Source organism: Strix aluco, chromosome 5 (assembly GCF_031877795.1).
Source record: "Strix aluco isolate bStrAlu1 chromosome 5, bStrAlu1.hap1, whole genome shotgun sequence".
Taxonomy (NCBI): domain Eukaryota; kingdom Metazoa; phylum Chordata; class Aves; order Strigiformes; family Strigidae; genus Strix; species Strix aluco.
In genome coordinates, this window is record NC_133935.1 from 29821703 (window position 1) to 29842688 (window position 20986).

The following is a 20986-nucleotide window of genomic DNA, read 5'->3' on the forward strand; positions in this document are numbered from 1 at the left end:
AACCATTGAATAAAACAACATTTTAGAGAAGTGTCATATTTGAAGGACTGACCAGTTGTTTTGTTGTGAACACTGGGAGGATCATAGAGGACTAGATATCACCTACTCTGCCAATAACACACTTTCTGCCTGCCCAACTTTTCCTCTAGAATGGGATGCATCAGAAAAAGGATGGGTAAATTCCAGACCCTCAAGGGCTAAGTAGTAATAACAGAAGAATAAAAAAGTTGCCATACAGTAGGGAAATTCACAGGTAGGTCAAAATAAACATAAAACAACACCTGTCTCTGTGCTCTCCCATCAAAAACCCTTAGAAGCCATTTCATAGTAAAAAGTTTAAACTCTGCTCTCAACTCTCATTTAGCTGCAAAGTCTCATGGCTAAAAGCAAGAAATCCCATACATTTAGAAGAAAAACCATTTCTTCATGTGCTCATTTTTATAAAGGTAAAGTATCTACAAGTCTAACATCAAGATCAGACCTCAGTGCTTTTCCTTTGCTTTTACAACTGTGGAGAAAGAGATAAGCCATCCCCATATTAACAATTTTTGGCTAGCTAAATTGACTAGCCATGTTGACTCTTTGAAGTGTCATACCACCAAAGCAAGTGATCCTCTTACTCCTCTCAGGTGTAAAGCATTAAAAGATGACTTCTGCTTTTCTACAACATTACTTGGATATAGTCTTGCACTTGGTTTATGCAGGCATACTGTGTAGCTACAAAATATGCTATGATATTCTCTGCCTAAATGAATCAAGGTGTAGTTGTAAGCCAGCCCAATGGTAGAGGAAGTGATTTTTGTGGTCTGGTTCAACCTGAGAAGTTGAAATTGCAACCGAACTGTCAAAATTGCAAAGGGAAAAAAATATTACCTTGGTGAACAACCTCCACCATTGCCAGTTCCGCAGTTTCAAATAGGCAGCACAGTTCCTCTGAAGCACTTTCATGGCTGTCAATTGCTGCTGGCGTTTGGCAAAGGCTCTGCAAGGTAAGTGGAGGTCAGACAAAGGAACCCACAGCAGCACACAATTCTCTCCACCAAGCCCTTTCTTAGATACCTCTAAATTTTTACTTTAGACGGTTTCCTCCTAGAAAACCAGCAACATTTCTAGTAAACTTTCTCTATTTTTTCTAGTCTTCTCTGCTCAGGTAAGAGCGGTTATCCTTTCCTTTATTCAATTTCCTATTTAATTAAGTTTTTCCCTAATGTCTTCTAATCTGAAAAGCCTCACCATTTTAACTTCAAAAAAGGAAGATATGAAACAGAGGTGTGTTTTCCTGCCAATCTGACTGATACTGCTTTTATTTTTAGAACTGTACCTAATACCTTAAGAGAAATCCTACACCTCCTGGATCAGTATTGTACTAAGACCTTTTCATTTTCACATTTGCAGGTTGCAGCACTTCTGTCAAAATCTTTGCCTGGCGCATAGTATTTCTATAGAGAGGAATACACTTTACTGCTCTGGTAGTACATGGGATAGAAACACACAGAGTTTCTCACAGGTGCCAGAAGTCCAGCATTGCAGAGATCAGAAAAACCTAAACCACCATCAACGTTATATACAACAAATAAATCGTGGCCTTCCTGACAAAAAATAATTTCTAGTCAGCTTTTTCTGAAGAGAAACTTATACCTGAATGGGAGAAATACACGTTTATAATGTACTTTACAAAATATGGTCCTTACTTTCTAGCCAGGTAGCCTCTGCAGCATGCTTGGAAGCCAATAATGACATCTGTGATCTTCAGGTCTCTCTCTTCTTCAAGATGAGCAAGGACTCCAGCTCTGAAAAACACTTTACTCTGTCCAATTCGGTAAAGGTTGGAATCCAGCTCCAATGCTTTGATCTAAAATGAGAGAGAGAAGAATTCATCTCCTGCAAAGACTGCTTCATGTGAAAAATCACGAAACATATTTGTGTGTCATGCCTGTAAGATAACCCTTCCCTACAATGAGCCACTCAGACCAAAGTTGCTAGTTCCCAATAAAGTCCTGTCCCAATTAGAGGAGTTGGAGCTCAGCCAAGCACAGCATGAAACAGAGGTGACCAGAGACAGAAAATATGACAGAAAGCATTGTTTAATACACCACCACATCAAGTACCCAGAACTACAAGGATACTGTGAGGAACATATGCCTAGTCCCAATAGCCCTCTTCCTTTCCAAAAGGAATCACATCTGTTGATCCCCTCTATTTATTTTTTCCCAGGCCTAATCTTTGTCAGAAAAAGGCACTCCAACCAACTTTCCTGTCCTTTAAAGAATTTGCTGTCAACACTTATAATAGTTAAGAGGAATAAGGTAGAAAGACAGAAGAAAAGGGAATCCCTCACAGTCGAATTCAATTCAGTCTCTCCTAGCCTTCAAGCTACAGAGCCACAGATTTCCCTTTGAAGCAAGCAATTCTGCAGAAATGCCTTCACTCGCATTTTTCATCAGCAAGCCATTACAAAAAGTTTGTTGAAGCTCATACTTTAAGCATGTGCTAAAGGTAACATAAGCATTTTGATTCCAAAATGCTTCTAAGCATTTTGATTATATGAATACTGCTGGCATCGCAAAGTGGTAACAGAAAGATCTTCTGCCCAGGATTATCAAACCTCATGCTAGTCAAAAGCCTCCATCTCCGAAGTCAAGACAAAGGTTTTGCACCCTCCTTCTCTCAGATAAAACATCTGACTTTGGAATTTTGGTCTGTGAGTATAAGATATTTAACATGCACAACTCCAATTTCCAAATCACACCCATAAAGTTTATTCTATTCAAGTAGAGTTTATGGGATGTCTTACCATCAGCACACAAGCCTGCTTTCCATCCATAAATCCTTTGGGAATTGCATTTGGAGTTAAGATTTCATATCTGAAAAGGAGAAAACATTAGACTAGTTACACAAGTATATTTGAAAACAACAAACAAAAAAATCAGTAATGCGTTCCTACGCCATCATGACTTTGACAGTTTATGGTCTTGTTAGAAGGAAAAAATTGCACTTCTAGACAGATTATGAAGCAGCAGTCTTAGATGGGGTCCTCTACGCCTCACCTTAACTACATGCTTACTAGAGAAGTCAAAGATGCTTTTGGGAGGCTTTGTGATAGAGAATACTGAGGGACAGATGTGCTGCCTTTGAAAACAGTGACAATCTAGTTGCAATAAAATACTTCCATTTTTGTGCTTATGTCTTAACTTTGCCAGGATAAAGACTGCTTCAGATTCTTTTCTAGGCCTTACCTTTGCCTGAATTCCTGGAATACAACTCTGTTGGGGAAACCCTGACGACAAATACGGATTCCTTCCAGCACTCCATTACAGCGAAGCTGGTCGAGGACCAAGTGGGGATCTAGTTTTCCAGCCTAGTGAGGAAAAGTATATTTTATAAATACCACAAAGCTTTTATAAGAGGGGCTTACCCCTTGCCTCCTCTTTTTTGTAAAGCAGCCAGTTCTCTCTTTTCCAGTTAGAAGCAACAAGAACTGCAAGGACCTGTCTCCAAAATTTTTGTAAGTATACAATTATTTAGGATGACCTAAATAAAACAGGACGTCTATAAAATCTCTTGCAAAACCTGACAAAAGGTAGCAACCCAGCCACATGCCCCAGGAAGCCCAGGTAAGACTGCATGGGCTGCACTGTTAGAACTGTCTTTACCTTTTTCTCATGGTTGGGGATAATGCAACGGACAAAGTTGGGGTTGGTGTTCCTCAAGGTAGCCATCAGTTTAGCCAGCTGTTCTTTATAGAGTTGTCCCACTGTTCGGAACATACCCTTCCTGGTTTTAAAGGCCCCTGGCAATGCTGTATCTGACATACCAGCTACCTGATCCAGTCCAACAATACGGTCAACTAGAGAGAGCACAAGAAAGAGTGTTAAAATTCTGCCACAAACAAAGGAAGCATTGGAACATACAAAGAACATCTGGGTAGAACAGGATAAATGAGAGGAGCTGCAGGATCCTTTTTGCTTCATCTTTACATAGATGTCGATTCCTGTACAGATTTTGTGCAGGGATAGGAGCAGGAAGGAAAGGAAAAAAAGCAACAGCTCACTACAGGAAGTTTGAGTGATGGAGTCAAACTTACTCCCAAACATATTCTACTGATGCTCTGGAAGTGCAATCTAGAGGTGAGTTTCAGATGCTTCTGCTTGCTTAGGTTACAATGAAAAACAACAAACCAAGAGTTCTAGCTGCTAGCCCAGCAGAGTCAACTACTGGTTTACTCTGACCCAAAAGGGGCTGCAGTTAGAGAAAAAGCCCAGCTTCACTCTTGCATTAGAAGCAGAATTGCCATGACCAGTGATCAGAAAAGCTGTATCTACTTGTAAACTCAGCAAACATGGTAAAAGGCATGATAGAAACCAAACCTCAAGATACCAGTTTGAGTTATTTTTGGAGTACAAGTATTCTATGACAGAGACATGGACAATACCACTAGGAGAAAGTCAAAACTTCCTGCCCCAACAGTTTCTCCATTATGCCACGGTGACATGCAAGCACTGATGAAGCTATCGCCCTGATGGGTGCACTCCACAGATCCCTTTTTTCAACAGAAGTCGGTCAGATCTGAGAGTAGCAGGGGCAAGAAGAAACTAAAGCATCACTTTTTCCCATTGCTCTTCTACATGGAGATAAAAATTCACCCACCCAACCAAAACCAACTGTACTGCTGTAAATTTCCACACCCTCAGTACATTTTTACTAAAGGCTTCAAGCTACTACTTCGCTTTATCTTTAGTGGTTGGCTGATGACTACACTCAGGCTCCCAATCTTCACTTCAGAAAATACATCAATTTGTGCTCAACTGGCTTCTGATTAAAAAAAACTGCTAAGAGAAACACTTACCAAAGAAGAAACAATAAAGGATGCTCTGATTTACAGCTAATATTTGTTTAGAACTGCTCACTTCTAGAGCAGCTGTTAGAATAGGGTCAAGGTTGTCTTATCAGAAAGAAAAGAAGGTTATGTTACTATATGACATCACAGGGAAATCCACAGAAGAGTGTCCCAGATTGCAGATGGAACAATCCTCTTACAAATCTTGAGCCCTGCAATCTACATCAAGATAGCAAAAAGGACAGTCACTTGCAACAGAAGATCCAGCTAAGAATAACAAATGAGAACTTATGAGATGTGGTTCAGTTGACATTTCAAGTCCAAAAGGAGTCTCACACAACAAAGGCCTTGTAAGGCACAAGTTGCTGACAGCCATTTTTCATACAGCACAAGTTCCTTTGCCAAACTAACTTTCTTTTAAATGATCAGCAGCTGAAGTCAAATCTCAATACTAGAATCAATGTTAAACTGGATTTCAGTTTAAACGCAGTCTCAGAAATCTTCCTTCCAAATCTTGCAAGAAATAGAGCCTTAATAGCTCTACGTTCAAGCAGTTGACAGGGATTTACTTTTAGCTATTCCTATGCAAGTCTTGCAAGAGCAACCTTTAGCACCTGAATATGTCCATATTTTTCTTGTATCCACTTGCAAGGTGAGTTTTGCTTTTGTTTTAAAGTCCGTGAGGAGCTACTAGCACAAAGCAGAGGAAATGAACGAGACAGACAAGCAGGTATGACAAAAAGACAAAGAGAAGTTAACGGAAGCATTTCTTGCATGGTTCTAGGATGCATTACACACATGACAACAGCTGGGTTTCTCAGTCACCTGGTTCTAGATGAAGAATAGGAAAGTGTTGATAGAAATAGGCTCTCTGAACGTTCTGCATCTCTGCAACAGACAGAGACGTCAAAGAAAACCCACCACAGAAAGTGACAGCAACAGTAAGACTCAAAAGCAAATAAACCCAGAGAAGATAGAGTAAAATATTCAACAACACTGCAGAAAGAACAGACTAGTTGCAGGACTGAAAACATAGATTCAACCTCAGATCTTGTGTTTGAGTATAGCAGCTGTGCAAGCTGCTGGGACATAATGGTGCACTCGTACTTTACCCTGGCATTCTTGGTTTCAGGAAAGAATTGCCATCTTTGCAGCAAGCTTAACATATGCTGATGCAAGTGAACTTTTCTCTAGAGTTACAGTGAACTTTTAATGAAATACCATGATCTAAGCAAAGGATGTTCCAGATAATCCTCATCTTGGTGGCTTAGTCTTCAGGGGAAAAAGCAACACAGCTCACAGACTTTTGATGATCAAACTCTTCCACATAAAACATGAGAAAACAAATGAGATTAAGTTTAATTACATACCATCTTTCCACAGCTCAGAGACAAACTTATCCGATGACTGGTGGAGAAGAGTTGCAATGTTATCATTCAGTGGATCCATGTTCTTCATCAGCCATTCATCTGCTTTATAATCCACCTGGAGAAGATAAGCACATCAAGAAACTTGGGGGGATTTTCTGCAGCACAAGGTGCAACAAGATCCTGTAAAGTCTACAAAAGTAGCACTGAGGTTTACACAATCAACAACAGGTTACCTAATCATTCTTGGATTTGCCATCTAAGCAAGCATACCTACAAATTTCAAACCCTAACAAACAGCTGCATGTTCTGTTCTGTCAGTAAAGGGAATGGATCTGCAATACTAGTTTGCACCACCCAGAGTGTGACACAAAAACCAACTGCATCATCATTTTTGGTGATGAAGTCTCGATGCAAGTTTCTGAAAAGTATCTCCAATCTCACCAAGTCACTGAGAACAAATTAAAATTGGTGTCAGTTTGACATGTCTTCAACTATACATGTATTACTTGCAGGCAAATTCCCTTAGGCCCTGTAAGGTCCACAGCAATGGAACAACTTCGTGAAATCTTCCACTGGATTCCCATAGGCAGACATTTTGATAAGTAGCCATTTCTAAGAAGCAGTGGTTATGCATTAGAAAATACAGCAGATATTCCAATGTTCACATTTTAGCTACTAATTCTTTACCTTGCCAGCATAATGTATGATACAGAAGTCAGCTTTGTCTTTCAGCTGTTTTGGCTTCTGAAATTTGGGGTGGGTGCCTTGCTCTTGTACAACTTTTTCCACAAAACTTTTGTCTGTTGCTTTTGGGAACCAGCACTCTTCATCCAGCAGGGCCAGTATACCAGGAGGCCCAGCCTTAAAGAAGGGAAACATCAAAACATCATTACATACATGACTACACCAAAAATTAACACCTTTAGATGGCTAAAAAAAAAAAAACAAACCAAAAAAAACCAAAAGCTACCAAACAGGACACCTAGGCCTGATCCCCATCACATTCACCTGTTGTGTGGTATCAGTTCAACTACTTCCATACTAATAGAAATCACTAAAAATTCTTCAAAATCCTCATCTGAATTCTGAACATTTTTATGAGAAGGTCTCTTCCATGACATTTGTCTAGGTTGTTTTATATGGAAAAAAAAAATCTTTTTAATAGAAAGAACACTATCACACTGTTCTCCAAATATCCAGGTGTCTAAACACAGAAGACCATAGAATATTTCATAAACTAGTCCTTACTATTGGAACATCTAGTATTAAATTTACAAATTTCCAAGTTTCATTAGAGCGGAATGAAAGCAAGAGAGATTCACAGCTTCTCATCACACTTACAGTTAAGTAAGGAAGTTCACACTACTTATAGTAAGCCACACATACATCTAGCACTATGCAGATCTACACAAATGAAGACAATTTTGCGAGAGGAAAAAGTGGCTGACTAGGTCTGCTTTCATGCAATATTTCCTACAGAACTGATACCAACAGATTTATTGGTGACATACTTTCAGACAAAGAGGAAACTGTTCACTTCTGCTTCTAAGCATACCACAGTGTCAGTAGAGGATTACAAAAATCTAGAAAGCTAGTTCCAGTCTATGGGTAGGGGTTATGTGCTCAATGACAAAATTAGCGCAGCCATTTCTTCCTTGCTGCTCGATGGTAGAAGAACAAGCTTACCGGCTTCTCTATGAGATCAATGCAGGGCTGCAGATCCAGGCCAAAGTCAATGAAATTCCACTCTATGCCCTCCCTCTGGTACTCCTCTTGCTCCAGAATGAACATGGTGTGGTTAAAGAGCTGCTGCAACTTTTCGTTTGTGTAGTTAATACACAACTGCTCAAAGGAGTTCAACTAATGAAGAAAAAGGTAGAAAGATGTTCGAACAGTTGCTTTTGAAGACACACCTACTATCCTCTTAGCACAAAAGATCACATCTATAGTTCAGGAATTTAAGCTAGTGTTCTGTATGGGCTGGACAGCCCTTCATGAATAGCCCTATTTGCTTATGAACTGCCTTTTATGTCACATGACACTGCATCAGTGTTGCAATCCCTAGGGAAGTTCATACACACTGCTCCTCAGACTTTGCAAAAGAATGTTTAGTTGTGAACAGCAGAACTACTGCAGCTACTTAACCCAGGAAAGAAAAGACTCTGGTTTTCTCACAAACTCAAAGCTGGCAAGTCATTTTCATAGGAAGATGAAGCAACAAAGCCTGAAGACAAATTCCTAAAAGCATGTGGACTGGAAAGTCCTTATTTAAATCCTCATATATAAAATCAGAGCAAGAAAAGGTAAGGGAAATTTCTTCAACATCTCCAAATTTCTTCAAATTGTAAGGACAAGGTAAATAACCCACAGTGCATTTTCATGTTAGATCACACTAAATATAATGCAGCTGCTAAAGAGAATGGTCCTGTTCTTCCTCCATGTTTCAGTAACTCCTAACCATGTATTTCCATTCCCCTCCTTTACATGAGATCCAGCAACCATGAAACCAAAGGTAGACTGATCAGAGATGGGGAAGGAGAAATAAAATAAAAAAACAACTTTTCTGTGTCTACGTTCTTTATTTCATGGATTGTTCCATTTCACTTTGCAGCTGCACATGAACTAGATCCAACATAACACAGGTTGATAGGAGGTGCCTGGCTGGGATAATGGCAGGATAGTTTGGCAGGATCTTTTCTGATGGCAGCCTGTGGTTGCTTCAGACTAAGTATAATGCAAAGCCACATTCTAAAATCATTGTTTCATACACATCATGGTTTGGCCTAACAGTTCACTGCCACCTGTAGAGGGAGTTCCCACTTCCCCTCTTTTCCATCTCTCCCTCAACTTTCCTTCAGCTCTTCCTTGTCTACATTTATCTTGCATCAGTTTTTATGCTCAGATTCCCCTTTGCAGACTGATTCAATTATAAAACACCCTAAGAAAATATTTTCCACAGGGCTAACGAGGTGAACAGTACAAGCAATTGCAGCCAGGAGCAGCAAAGGGGAAAGGACCAAGTTCACTCTTTGTCCACACCACGGAGCCACCATTAAATTCGTTTAGCTGTATGTGAAACCACACTCTGATCCCAAATTTTCAGACTTTTTGCAAAAAGGAGCATACAAAGGTCAGAATTTATGTTGGATCTGATTTGGTCTACCCTGTCTTTGTCTTTCCAAAACTCATCAGCAGGAAGAAACCATTTCTAACAATTTTTAATGACACTAATAGGTTTCAGTGGGTCATCCCTTAAATGTTGTGGGACAGACTAACGGGACATAAAATTTTAAGTGCAATGATGATCCATAATTCTACATGACATTTTAAAAGACTCTTTTGCAGGTTAGCAAACTCTTAAGGTGTGAGCTATAAAGAATCAAGAACACCCGGAACTGTGAAATTAAAATAACTTTAACACACGTACCAAAAAGTATGTAAGCACCAGAATACACAGCAATAAGATAAAACATTTGCAGAATACATAATACACTACGGCAATGAACCACTGAAGTTACTAACTAACTTATCTGGCAGTTCACATCAGCAAAGATCTCAAACAACAGAAGTGGAATATACATCCTTTCCAAAACTATAGTGTTCTTTTCCAGTTTTAAACAGATTTCCTTCAGCAGTCTTTGCTCCATGGTAACTATGCTGAGTGCAAGGACCTGACATCTCCTTACCTCAAAAATCTCAAAGCCAGCAATGTCAAGGATTCCAATGAAGGATGCACCCTGTCGCTTGGTCTTATCCAATGCTTTGTTGATACGCATAACCAGCCACCGGAACATACGTTCATAAGTGGCTTTAGCTAGTGCTTCAATGGCAAAGTCAGCCTAAACAGAAAAAAAGACAAAAATCAGGAGTTACATTATAATCCAAAGGAAGGCACAGGTTACACTGTTTCGGCATCTAATGGCCCAAACTCACTGAACAAGGCTCATTGCAGAAGTTATTCTCAATGAGAAGAAGATGGCACAGCAATACTCCATAAAGAAGACCAAAGAATTTGTCTTAAATTAGTGTGTCAAAGCCACATTTCAGGATCCTGCCTGTTGGAGAAATCAAGGCCTGGTATTCAAGAAAGAAAAATGATGCCCAGTCACCTCCACTATAGTAACATAGCATGTTTCACAGGCCCAAAGAAAAGCATTTAAATTATTTTGTAATTTAGGATTTGTGAAGCCAAATCCCTCCCTCCCGTGCCATTACCCTACCTGTGATTGACACAAAAATACTACGTATAGCAAGAAATTAAATATCAGAATGGAAAGGTAGCACAGAAAGGTAGCTCGTGACTATTTCTAGACTTCACTCTTCCTAACCCCTTCCATGTTATGGGGGCTTGTTTATTTACACTGAGAATAAGGATGCGTTCATAAAGAAGCCACGCAGTGGACAAGCACAGGGACTTTGCTCCATTCAGGAGGGCACTAGCTCCTAGGTCAGGTCTCATTTAGAGGACAACCTGATTCAAGAATGTTACAAAATTTACAATCAGTTTCAAGGGTCAGCAGCAAATTCTTCCACCCTAGTAGTTGACCTATTCAAAAATTACAGCAACCTGAAAATGTCATCCTTGCATACAGCACTAAAGGAACGTACTTCCTTGGGACAGCCAGTCACCAAAATTAAGGGACTTGCATTCTCTTTTGGCTTTTTTTCTCCTTTCAGATGAGAAAGTGCTACAGGGGCAGGGTGATTTCAATCTTTATACAGATCAAGTGAGCAAATACTAGGAGCAATATGTATGCTGCATTATTCAAGTGTGGTTGCCATACAGTGCAGTCATAAAGATGGTTATTAAACACTACAGAAACCTCTAATACATGTTAGCTTTGTGGCAGCAAGATTAAAGACTAAAGTACTTGTTCATTTTTAGAGAATGCACACCTGCTCTTTGGTCTGAGCTTTCTGGACATAATCTCGTCCAACTTTGATGCGAGGAGTCAGGATACCTCTAGTGAAATCCGTCACATTGATACCCAAAAGGTGAGACACTTTCTGAGCAGCTAAAGACGGTAAGAGGAAACAACAAAGAGATTAATGTTCTTTTGTTTTTCTTACAGTAATACGCAAACGTAAAACATTCCTGCAACTGCCTTCCCAAGAGAGTCATGAAACAGCTTACAGAAAATGTTAAATTAAGAACAGGTTGACGAGACAAAGAAAGGTATCTTCAAAACAAAAAAATCCCCAAAAAACCTCTTGCAACCCATACTACAGGTTATTGAGTTTCTCCAGAAGCCATGAGAGTCAATCTGAAGCAATACTCTCATACCATTAAGTCACAACACGGAAGTTTTAGAAAGTTCATAGTCTGTACTCAATTTAAAGATACATCAAGTAACAGATTTGTTAATCAAGCTAATGGTTCTGTCTTCATTTACAGATTAGTCTTTGAGGCAACTCTGTATTTCAGATTCAAGATCCAAAACCCAAATGGCTTACTCTCCTCCCCAAAATGCCATTTAGAGCATATTTTCCATAATAATAATAGCCAAAAATATAAACACTTAAAGATAAATTAGCAACCTCTTGTATTTCTGCAGTACATCTGTAATGAAGGTCTAAGAGTTAAGTCTTCCAACAGATAGCCTTCCATCATGTGAAACATTGTACGAATGCATCAATGGGCAGTGCACTTAGAATAGTACACATACTTTATACCCTCCACATAACTATCCACCTTACTCTGAGTTACAAGTCTACCTACAAAGTCAGCAAAGAACATTCCTTAAACTCTGATAATAGAGGTTTGTAGGAGCAATCATTCCTAGCTTGGTTAAAACACACACACACTACATATTCCAGTAGAGTAATTCTTTTCATCTGGTCATCACACATTCTTTCTGCCTAGCCCTGTCACAAGAACAGTGCCACATTCCTGCCCATGGGTGGCTGTAAACACACGCCTAGCAAAACAGCATGCATTTGTACGAAGGAGCACATCAGCTTCTTTGACAAATAATTCACCTTACAGAAAAAACAGGACTCCAGCACTCCCCACATACTGTATTATTCTAGTTGCAAGAACCTCCTGTAGGCCTTCTTCTGCATTTTAGTTTGGGAGGTGAGCGGGGGATGGGAGGAGGGTTACCTGTATTGTCTGGCATAGAGGCTTGGTCTGTATTACGCTCCTTCTTGAAGACTATGTTTCCAAGTTGAAGAACACCTGAGATAACCTTCAGCAGACCTTTTAAAATAATAATAGCTTAGTGTTAGGCATCACCAAAAGCCCTGATATGACCCAGTTAGCTTTCCTGACATGATTAAGAGGCCCTTCTCAACATTCTGAAGATCTTTCTGGAATCTGGAGAAAAGCACCACAGATAACTCCTCTGTATGACTCCTATTCAGGACACAGGACTGACTTTCTCTGTCCCTCCTATGCATGACTACACAGCCTGGAAATGTACCCATTCCCAACACCACTATAAGTAAAGCAGGAGACAGGACTGAGGGTAATGCGTCACACTATTACATCTGTATAAAACATTCGTTCTCTGTTACAGGGCCAAAATTTCACTATTTTCCCCAATGACTACTGTTAGACACAGGAAAGAGACAGTTATTAAGAGTACAAACCAATTAAGAGAAGTAAGATTTTGTTCCTTTAGCCCCGTATCACTTTCAGCTCCCTGACCAAGGCCTGTAGTCCATACAGCATACATTATAATGTATGGGCAGCAGGATGTGGGCGAAAGTGCCTCTACCATAACTGTTACTTATTACACACTGAAGCACCCCACCCATTGCTAACGATATATTCATACTCTTCAAATGATGCACATCACAAAAGCATCATCAGATGCCAGGGCAGGAAATAAATTTTTCAATGCTGTAGCATCAATTCAGTTTTCACTGTGTATCAGTTGAAGCTCATTGCATCATAGCTTCCAGTTGCCTTAAGCAAAGTAAACTGCCAGTCACATGCAAAGGGGATCTTGTACCAAAGATTTTTTTTTTTTTGTCCGCTAATTTCTACCTGTTACAGAAACGTTTGTTTTAAAACAATATCCCTTTGATAGCAGAGCAAACAAAGGCTCCATATATGCTATATCAGGACCAACAGAAACATGTATGTTCCTAGTGGCATGTTATGAAATTCAGTGGTTTGACAGCTGAATCTGGAGTCCTGGCACTTGGACAGACAGCTTATTTTGACGTTGTCTCATATATGAAGATAGTGTTTAGACTTTACATCCCAACTAATCAAGCTACTCTATGCATTATTCTTCTAAGACTGTAACGCACATTAATGCACTTTGAACAGCAAGTGCAAAACACTAAAGCTATCTTTGCTGTAGTGGCTGGAACCAATAGCTCATCTGTGTGACAGCAAAGACATGCCCTAGAGCATACATTAAAAACCCAACTCAAAAACACTAGCATAGCAGGACATCCCAGTAGTAAATTAGGCTGCCAATTCTTTCATTCAGTTTAGGCAAATTTTTCTTCACCTCCATACAGCAGTTTCAGATGACTCAGGATATTGAGAAGTATATTAAACTGTGGATAACAACAGCGTGGATTTATAGCAGACTGGACTGTGAAGAGCAATAGTTAAGGCACAGGCACATATTCCCTACAGCCACAAGAGCTGCAGACTCCAGCAGAGGAGGTGATGACATCAAACCACCACAGATGCTTGCTTTAGGTAGAGGAAAAACAGTCCTAGTTTTAGAAGACCTTATACATTTAGAAACTGAGATTTTGCAGAACACTGGTTCCCAACCAGTAAGGCAGATCCCGAATGAGACAGCACAGAGCTCTGGTGAATATGTATCACTGCACTTTGTGCTGGCTGCATGCAATTCTAGCTTCACTGTCATGGTACTGTGCTCCCAGAATCAGACAATATTAATTTCTGATCAGCAGTTCAGTGTTAAGCTGGAAAGAAAGGCACTATGACCAGGCCATTCTCAAAGTACTAATCCAGCAGTGGTTGGATTAGATACTTTAAAGCCACTGCTTAGGTATAGGGGGAGCACACAAGCTGTGCATTGCCCAAGAGAATGAGGGGATTCTTGTATCTTGGATGTGTTATTCATAAACTGGATATACAGCCCTCAGATTGGGAACAAAAACAGCAAGCAGAAGCATGTTTTCATTCGCTGCTTGACTTCTAACATTAACTGTATAAACAGAAACTGTGCTAGTAGTTCCTGAGGTGGGTCACTCCAAAGCCACTGAGTTTATTACTTGTATACTATTCACTTGGGGGAGCCGGGGGAGAGGGGAAAATGGACACCAGACAAAACAAAACCAACAAAAAACACCCCAACCCAAAAACAAGCAAACAAAAAAAAAGAACCCCAGAACAAAAAAGCTCCAGAGAGATATGATCTGTTTCCTCTTTCATTTCCTTGCATTTCAAGCCCTTCAGAGGATTCATACCTATCTGCTCCTCATCTGGGATGCCCATGATCTTCATCGCCTCCATGGTCTCCTGAAACATATCTTTGTCTTGCTGACCCGGGATCGTAACATGCCCATTGGAAAGGAAGCGATATTTATTGTAAGGCTCCAGCAGCAGGTCAGCTTAGGAAAGAATTGAGAAAGAAGTTACTACGGCTTTTCTAGTTTTTTGGGTTTTGTTTGTTTGGGTTTTTTTCTTTTCTTAAAGAGACAAAAAGCTACCACTGAGATCAAATTTCTGACTTGCATATGCTAGCAGGTGCTGGATGAATCTGGGATTAAGCCCAGTTTTACCACAGGCTGAACATTTCATGTATTTTAGATAAAATTGGAGAGTTTTTCTGCTTTATTTCTTTCTATTCCCTCCTCTGGACTACTCCACTAAAGCAATGTCAATCATTATTATGCCCTAAGTCTATAAGAAGCAGGGATTAACTTGAAAGTAAATTTGCCTTTCATTTCAGACACCTCATTTGTTTCAAGTCAGGTGAAAGTTAATATATAGCTCTTCAAACAGCAGCAACTATGAGAAAAGTCCTCTCCTCCTGTCCTTCCTCCAGATCAATTTGCAGCTCTCGGACAACATGTGCTCTGATTACTAGGCTGAGGTATTACAGATAGTTGTGCTAGGATCCTAGACTTCTAGAGCTGCTTATGTGCTAGCAGCTTTGCTCCATTCAGTTAAACGCTGAGTACACCACAGTAGGACCATTCCTGCACTAGAAGGGTTTACATCATGCAAGACGAGACTAAACATGGGACAGTGATTTAGATAAGGAAGGATGTAGAGTCATTGCTGGCAAGGAGACAAGTGCAGAAAGGAACCAGAGAAGCAAGTTTTCAGGAACTAAGTAGTACAGGGAGATGGCAGAGGGATCTATAAGTGTATGGAAGAAATGGAGGAGAGGCAGCCACATCTAAAAGGCTGAGCCAAGAAACTATGAAGGAACAGGCCCCAGCCTACAAGTGTTTTGGACCTTCTGTTGTTGTGATGAGGGAACCTCATAACTACAACACAATCATACTTACTCTTCAAATGCTCCCCTGCCCCAGATAGCAGGTAGTAAAAGATGTGGAAGGTTCTCTCCTCTTTGGCTTGACGAATTGCACGTGACTTCTCCAGTAGATCTTCAGAGAGTCAAGGTATATGGCACAACATACAAATCACTTCCTATTCTACAGCAGGACAAAAAAACTCATACTACCTGATGGTCTCCTTGTGCCAATTATCTGGGATATTGATTTAGCAATCATTATCAGCCAACAACCCACTGAGCTTCTGGTCTCTGTTCTGCCAGCCTCTGAATGATGGTGATGATAAGAGAGACTTAACTGATAAAAAGCAGACTTAACTGGAAAAAAACAGCCAGCCAGCCATCTCTATTTACCCTGGACAGAAGTGAGAATGACTTATGAAATTCCACAGCTATTCACCTTATCACAGTTTATGCTTCCATTTCAACCTCCTAAGATTAGAACTAATTCATTCAGAAAAGACACCATGATCACAAAAGTCACAAAATATTATATGAAAAAACAGGAGACCCCAACAGTAATCTTGCTAGCATAAATTTAAGTGCTTCCTACTACTTTCTCAACCTGACAAACGGAAAGTCAGTTGTGAAAAGTTTGCTAGGTACCATTACTGTCACCTCTATAGCCTTTAACGTCTCCTTTTAAGTTACAGAAAGGATACAGGTCTCGATATTAGCTCCAACAATGTAGCCATTGACATCAAAGTTGATTCTGATGAACTTCCCCTAAGAGGAATGTAATAGAATGAATACTAATTTTAATGCTATCTGGTGACAGCAGTAAACAGTAAAGGTAAACCTTCTCTTTTTAATACAAGAAAGGAAATTCAGAACAGGTCAGGCAGGTTTTAGGCAAAACATAAGGTCAGTCAGTAGGCAATGCCTGCTGATCATACAGCGATTTAACAAACAAGACACCAATCACTTTCAGACACTTCTGACATTCAGCCAGCCTAAAATTCAAATTCAATAGGTTTCAGCCTAGATTGCCCACAACCAGGGTCCCTTACAGTTTTATGTGCTATATGATCTAAGCAGTCCCACCTCCCTCAATGTTAGCTTCAATCATTTTCATTTAGTTCCAGCTCCCCCACCTACCTCTCAGATGCTGTCCATTGCTCTCCAGAGCAAGCAAAATAAGGACCAGTATTTGTTTTCCAGGATAAAATTGACTGTCATAAACTTACAATAAAAATCAGCATACGTAATCCTGTCACAGGGTCAGGCTCCTTCATTCCAGAGACTTATCAGGCCTATTCTGGATAATTCACTGAATGAAATTCACTTCCCAGATTAATTTGAAGGAAGTCACTCAGACAACTGTCTTATACCTGATAGCAATTCACCCAAAAGCAGACCAAGCCTTCCCTCTGGAAAGTGTAGAATACTAGCACCCATGCCAAATAGTAATACTCACAAATCTTGAGGAGTTGTCATTCTTTACTGTCTTGGCATTTCCAAAGGCCTCCAGGATGGGATTAGCCTGGAGCAACTGTCTCTCCAGTTCTCCCTGGAGAGAAATCAGAAATTAATAAAGTGGTAGCAGTTCACTGCACTAACCTTGGGTCAAACCAGCGCTGAAGTTTCAATTCACACTAGCTTGGCATCTGTTGTAGAGAAGCCATGTTAAACCTTAGGAGATCATCCCTTAAGCCTTCAAAGGAGACTCATTAGTTATCTGGGTAAGACAGAAACATTCCACAAATATGCCTTATTCCCTTCCTCAACACTAGGGCATCCCCGTGCTACCCTTCTGTTAACAAGAAGCCCTTCAAAGCCACTTGGCCATAACATCCCACAGACTTCCCAGGATTGAAGCAAAACACCATACCATCCAAGATCAGGACCTCATCCCAGAAGTGTCTTGCCACCTAGGCTGGAAGAGTGAGGAAAATTCTGTCTTGCTACTGCAAGACAGCCCTGAATTCTGCTAGTAGTAGGTTAAGAAGTTAGTCTGAAAAGATCCAGTGTTTTAAACCAAACAAAAACGACCCAAAAAGCTTGCACTAAGAGTCTACATCTTTCAAAATACAAACAAGCAAAAACCTCCTTTGTAAGAAGGCACACAAAAAAAAGAGAATTAGTGGTATCCCACAAACTGCATGATTGCTTGCATTCTGCTGCCATATTTGCACACTCCTCCCCTCAAGGAACATAAAATGCTGGAGCTGTAGAAAAAGAAAAATTCGAAACCTTTATCCCTGCCAAGTACTAGACCATTGGAGCATATACACCTTTCCCCGCAGGCTCTAGATATATCCCTGGCTGCTTTTAAAAATTAATTGTCCTCTGTGTTAAAAGCATAGAGTTCTATGTATTTCAAGATTACCTAAAAAGCTTCTAGAGCCAGAAAATGACAGTTTAGATTAATGTTTCTCTTTTTAGAAGTTATAGTAAGTACTCAAGACTTCCTGTGCATAATGGTTGGAAATGAAGTTTGATTCACGACAACTAGAATTTATGGGCAAATTATTTAAGGGTATTTCTAAAGGAAAATTGTCCCCATTCATTCTCAAAGTGCATTATAGAACAGATTAGTCCTTACACAGTCTCTCTAAAAATACATGCTATAAAAAAAAAGGAAGATACATGAGAAACTGTACAAAGAACTACAAGTCCTTCTTACTTGTACAATCACCTCACTTCAAGCTTGCAAAAGTGCAAGGCCAAACAAGACCCTCAGTCCCTGTAGAACTCTATGTATACAGAAGGGGCAGCTGCTGCAAATGCTTTCATTCACTTTCAAGTATATATAACAAGGGGGTTAGCCCTGGGAAAGGAACTTGAGCTGGGACATCTGCTCTCTCACAACAGAGCCAGCACATGGCTTTGTAAGGAGAAAACCTTGAAACTGGGTTTAGTCCTTGAAACTGTGTGGCAGTCATATTTCCCCTCCTATTCTGGCACATGTACTGAAGTTGGAACACTCTTCCCTCACCCCATTCCTCCTCCCCATCCTGCAGTAAAGTCCTAGGCCTTTGTTTGACTGCAATCTGTTACTATGCAAGATAGAGATGCCAGCAACATAGCCTTTCAACCCAACTATGGAACAAGGGAAGAGATTAAAGAAAGCCCATTTGTTCCTCTACACAGAAGTCAGGCTTTGACATCAAATCTATTTTAATTATTTAGCTAAAAATAAAACTAAGGACATGCTTAGCTACACAAAGAGCAAATTTATAGAAATCCATACTATAGACCCTTCTACTCAGTACCTCAGGAAGAAAGTGTCATTAGTGTCAAGTAGGTGTTGGTAAACTGTAGTTTAGAGGTGATTATGTCTCTTCAATCACCAAGGTAGCAATACACATAGAGAACACCAGCTCAGGTTCACAGCAATATAAAGCTGTGGGGAAAGGAAAACATTGAAGAGCTGGTCAAGTCAGTTAGCTCTCATGACTTGCCTCAGCACCATGATACAGTGAGAACATCAAGTTCCCAGCATGCCATGGCAATGACACATAAGATTAAGTGGCTGAGATTACTGCAATGTATCCATTCCTCACTGTACGCTGTCTTTGTTTAAAAAGACAATCCCATTATCTTCAAAATTTTAAAAAAGTTTTGGGTGGAGTTTGTTGGGTTTTTTTACTTAAATGTTGATGGTCACCTTTCACTGAAGGAAAAGACTTTACTATTATTATACAATGCGTAATCCTGCAAAGCAAGAATAGTACAACACAGAGCTGTCCATCACAAGCTTTCTAGAAACTTTAAGATTCCTATCATTAAGATGCTGCCAATTTTCTAACACTCGTAATTGCCATTCCTTGACCTGAAACAAATTTGTTTAATACATGGCATGCATTTGAAGTATGCACAATATTCCTCCTGAAAGCAGAAGCAGTAACAGCCACTAGACCTGTTAGCCTGTGGCTGGGCAGTGCACACTCTTCAGTATGCTCTCCTACTGCTCTGAAGTTACACCACCAATTTAAAGCAACTAAAATCCTTAACATCTATCTTGTATGAGATGCAAAAAATTCAGAGTACACTTTTTGGAATGATATCTAGGCAAGGTGGATGGTTTTGCCAGCCATTTACTCTTCGGGAAGTATGTGAAACGCATCTAGAAATCACAGCTAGCTTTAACAGAATGCATTTAAAAAACCTAAAAGATGGGGGAGGGTGTTTGTGGTTTTGGTTTGTTTTAGTAGGGGCTTTTGTTATTTTGGTTTTTTACACTTTAGGGATTTGCTTTTGTATTATTTTCTGCAGTCATGTGAGATTCTCAAATAACTGAATCCCAACAATCCGGGGAAAGAAGAAGGATCATCAGTAACCTAACCTTCATTACAAATATTTAAGCATTAGCAACTATTACCCATGAATTTCTGATTAGCTGCGAACATTCTCATCTTGAAAAAACTATTACATGAATTAAGTAGTCAGTAGAGAAGCAGAGACTAAACATGGGGAAACATCAACTTCCATAAAATGAAAAAAAAGGGTTTATATAATTAGATTCAGTAGACCCCAAAAGTAGCCTTAACGTGCTCAGTAGTCACACCATGCAGCTAGAAGCTATTTAGCTGAATATACTAAAGCACTGGGATTGGTGGAAGGTGCCACTACCTCAGAAACCAGAGAGCTAGAATTGGAGAATATGCTTTGTAAATCTGATTTTGCTCTGATACTTTGAAAAACGGGGATTTACATCCAAAACTTCTAATAGATGACAGCCAAGAAACCTTCCTCGTAGATAAAGCACCACTGCTTTCTATATTATCATTAAGTTCTGTGCCTAATCTTGCAGCATAAAGGTTCAAGGCTATCATATTCTACCTAAAGAAATCTGCCACAACCAGTATACCTGAGATCCTCAAAAAATTTCATGTATTCATCTTTATAAATCCTTATAATCTGGTTCCAAGCTTAAGGTTTGTAAAGAATTGTGGACAGAGCACTCATTACTAATTAACATTCAAAGACTACAGTTCTAAACCCTCTATGGTAAGGCCAATGCTACTGTTTAGTTACAAAACTGGAGCAAAATATGAGCTGCAGGACTTCTGGGAAGAATCAAAACTTGGCGGGGTGAGGCGGGGTGGGGGTGGGGGGGGCAGAAATACCAAACTTGGGCAAATCACCAACCAGTCCCACTTAGGACTGTTTTACACTCCTAAGCAGACAGCCTTTCCTCTTTGGTGGTTGACATTTTGCTCATGGATAAGCAGTGGAAGAATACTTAACCCCATGATTCTATTTTCCACATGTAAAAAAAAAGAAAAAGAAAAAAAAAGGAGAATGTTTCTAAATACAGCTACTGACAGACCATGGAAAAAGCCTTCATATGTCAAACTCTGGCACACAGAATACTT

At 39.9% G+C, this 20986-nt stretch overlaps 1 protein-coding gene across 1 annotated transcript in view; it reads right to left on the reverse strand.

The window, feature by feature from the left end:
- The window catches only part of MYH9 (myosin heavy chain 9), a 74228-nt gene that overhangs the window by 16312 nt on the left and 36930 nt on the right, over positions 1 to 20986 (reverse strand). Inside the window, exons 6-20 of the mRNA XM_074826538.1 lie at positions 17083 to 17175; positions 16328 to 16391; positions 15661 to 15759; positions 14611 to 14754; positions 12311 to 12406; positions 11104 to 11222; positions 9894 to 10046; positions 7894 to 8067; positions 6895 to 7068; positions 6208 to 6322; positions 3654 to 3847; positions 3237 to 3358; positions 2795 to 2864; positions 1692 to 1852; positions 874 to 982 (exon numbers count right to left, since the gene is read on the reverse strand). Of these exons, the coding sequence (XP_074682639.1) occupies positions 874 to 982; positions 1692 to 1852; positions 2795 to 2864; positions 3237 to 3358; positions 3654 to 3847; positions 6208 to 6322; positions 6895 to 7068; positions 7894 to 8067; positions 9894 to 10046; positions 11104 to 11222; positions 12311 to 12406; positions 14611 to 14754; positions 15661 to 15759; positions 16328 to 16391; positions 17083 to 17175 (1887 nt within the window). The remainder of the gene's footprint in view (positions 1 to 873; positions 983 to 1691; positions 1853 to 2794; positions 2865 to 3236; positions 3359 to 3653; positions 3848 to 6207; positions 6323 to 6894; positions 7069 to 7893; positions 8068 to 9893; positions 10047 to 11103; positions 11223 to 12310; positions 12407 to 14610; positions 14755 to 15660; positions 15760 to 16327; positions 16392 to 17082; positions 17176 to 20986) is intronic.